At 40.3% G+C, this 3,120-nt stretch overlaps 1 protein-coding gene across 1 annotated transcript; it reads left to right on the top strand.

Moving 5' to 3' along the window:
• Nucleotides 1-401: 401 nt before the first annotated feature.
• LOC132192295 (WRC protein) lies at nucleotides 402-2,663 on the top strand. Its single transcript, XM_059607582.2, has 4 exons — nucleotides 402-962; nucleotides 1,170-1,228; nucleotides 1,630-1,727; nucleotides 1,855-2,663. Exons 1-4 carry the CDS (start codon nucleotides 675-677, stop codon nucleotides 2,508-2,510), a joined length of 1,101 nt encoding a protein of 366 aa, XP_059463565.2. The 5' UTR covers nucleotides 402-674; the 3' UTR covers nucleotides 2,511-2,663.
• Nucleotides 2,664-3,120: the final 457 nt, after the last annotated feature.

Genomic DNA, 3,120 nt, shown 5'->3' with positions numbered 1-3,120 from the left:
GTGAAATTAATTATGGAATCTCTCACAAATCTGAGGCGAGAGCTAACACGCACGAACAGTCGGAGAGCATCTCGGTCGTTGGTTGTTGTTGTTGTTAAGAGAGAGAGAGAGAGAGAGTGTGGGAGTGGGACCCAGGCTTCCCCCCCTCTTCTTAAAAGTATAAACGATAAAACCACCCAACCTCCCATCATTTTGTATTCCTCTTCCTACCTTCCACCCTGGCATCCTCGTCCGTACCCTGTCCCCTTCTTCGTCCCGATTCCCTCGCCCCCCTCTCTCCCTCCCCACCGGCTACCTTCTCAACCGGTCACCGCCAGTCCCTCTCCACACGTGCCGTCTCTCCGCACGTGCCGACTCTCCCCTCCCTTTAGAAACGCCTCCCCCTTCTTTCTGTGGTGCAATTGGTGCAACAAATAAAAGTTAGAGAGAGAAAGGGAACCCAAGATATTAAAAAGCATAATTTTTTTTTTTTTTTTCTTGGTCTTGGGAGGTGGTAGTAGAAGAAGTGTATGGTCTTGCACTCTTTCTCTCTCTCTCTCTCTCTCTCCTTCTCTCTGTGAAATCTGACCTGAAAGATCACTTCTGGGTCTGAGTGCGTGAGTGGTCTTGCTTTTAAGCCAGCCAAAAGAAATCTTTGATAGAGAGAGATCAAAATCTTATCTGTTGTTGCAGCGATGAGGATCCGGAAGAGACAGGTGCCCTTCCCTCTCTCATCTCTCTCTCCGGTTCCTCTCTCAGATCCCCTCCTCAACCGGTCTCCGGTGGTGCAACTCCAACTCCACGACCCAAACCCCGCACACCCACTTGCAAATCTCACCCCGTCATCCCATAGCCATGCCTACTTCGATAATCAGCCATCTGATCACTCCAATCAAACGATCGGAGGAGGCAGAGGCTTTGATTGCTCTGATGACGCTGGTGGGCCACACAACGAAGAGAAGAAGTTGAGAAAAGATTGTTTGGTAAGTGAAACAACCTCTTATCATTAATTTTTTTTTTTAAAAAAAAAATTTAAAATTTTTTTTTTTTACTGTTTCTAGTTTTATGTTTGGTTTGTTTGGGTGCAATTTGGTTCAATGTGCCCTAAACAGGAATTTTCCTGATGCCAAATTTTGTTTATATATATATATATATATATATATTTGAGTGGTGGTTGTGATTTTTTGCAGGTATTGTTGCAAGGGGAAGATGAGAGAGGGGGCGAGGGAGAGAAGAGTAATGATTCCAGGTAAGAAAGAAAGGCTAATAAAGCCAACCCATGTTCTTCTCTTCTTTCATGAAATCTTGTAGTAAAAAAGGTGAAAAGACGGAGACCCATAACTTGATTTTACCCACAAGAAAAATTAAAAAAAAAAAAAAAGAAAAAAATACTGTAAGTGGAAATACTGTTTAAGGTGTTTTTATATGAATCTTTGGGTAGCCACCATACCTTCCCATCTAATCTAATCTAGCTACTCTTTTTTATCTCTATCTTGGCTAACTAATATGCCCATGCGGTGCACGTTAGCATGTGTTTGCTGGTCCCATCTACAATACATTTTGCTCTTATATTGCACCTCTTCTTTTGGGTTTTGTTTGGTTCTTCCAATTAGGTTCTAAATTTTATGTATGTGGTTGTGTATCTTTTAGGAAGGGATCCATTCAAGGCGCAGAAACGATTACTTGGGTTCTTCCGGAATCAACTGCTACCCACACCCACACCCACACCCACACCCACAACCATCAAGGTAATTAATTTTCTCAACAAATTTAGCCATGGATTCTCTACCATTATATATATATATATACACATTCAATGTGGTGTTGCTGTGTTGTGTGGATGCAATAATAATAGTAATAATAATAATAATGTAGCATCTGTGAGATGGTGTGATGGGGAGAAAGCATTCCCACCAAAGAAGAGGAGAAGCACATTTGAGAGGAGAACAAACGAAGATGAATTAATGGAGAAAGATAAGAAGATGAAGACTAAGATGAAGACCAAAATGAACAAAAAATGTGCCCAACAAAACGATAACCAAGAGGAGAAGGAAGCAAAGGAGGGTGTGGAGATCAGTACGACAAAAAAGAGGGCTCGAGGTGGTGCACTTATGGAGGGATCCAGGTGCAGTCGTGTTAATGGGAGAGGCTGGAGGTGCTGCCAGCAGACCCTTGTGGGCTATTCTCTCTGCGAGCATCACTTGGGAAAGGGGAGGCTTCGGAGCATGACAAGCGTTCGTAGCCGATCATTGGCTGGCACTGCACCAAAGATGGACGATCATGAGCCGTTTGATCCTGATCATGATCATGATCATGATCAGCCACCACCTACACCTTCATCGTCTCTTCTGCAGGAAAACAAACCAAAGGATCATGATCATTCTGTGTTGGATAATAATGATCATGGTGAAGATGAAGATGAGAAGAAGCCATTGATGGTCACAAAGAAAAGAATGAAGCTTGGGATGGTGAAAGCGCGCTCCATTAGCAGCTTGCTCGGCCAAACCAACAACGGCAACACTTTTGGGTGATTGAAAAAATCACAACCAAGGTTGAAGGTTTGACGTTTATGTTACACTTGGTGCAACTTCTTTCAAATCCTATTTTGTGTTTGATAATAATAATTATTATTGTTAATAACAATTGCTTTAATGTGTTAATTTAGTGAGAATTTATATTTTGCAGATGAGTGTTGATTTTTCTTGTTAATTATTAATAAATATAGTTTAAAAACTAATTATGTTAATACAAAGTAGGGAACTACCCCAGCAGACACTAGTTTTGATGTTTACTGTATATCTTTTGACTTGAGTATTTGTTTTATATTTCGTCAAAATCTCAATTACGAGGATGTGCAACTTTCCTCCCATGCCATGCCACTTCTGTTTTAACTATTTTTTTAGTCAAAGAAATAGTTCTTAACTGTTAACTCCTCTGCTAATCATGTTTAAACTATATTCAACTGTGAAACCTGCAGCAATCTAATTATATTATATATATGAAATAAATATATAGGAAATATTTGGATGAAAAGAAAAAGAAAAAGAAGGTACTGTGGTTATTCGTTTTGAGAAGTTTTCATCTCTTTCTTCAGCTGTTCTTGTTTACGAAATTAAATCTGAACTGTTAAAAGTAGTTTGC

Source organism: Corylus avellana, chromosome 10 (assembly GCF_965113065.1).
Source record: "Corylus avellana chromosome 10, dhCorAvel1.hap1.2, whole genome shotgun sequence".
Lineage (NCBI taxonomy): Eukaryota > Viridiplantae > Streptophyta > Magnoliopsida > Fagales > Betulaceae > Corylus > Corylus avellana.
The sequence above is the reverse complement of the archived record's forward strand: the minus strand, read 5'-3'. Positions and strand labels throughout refer to the sequence as shown.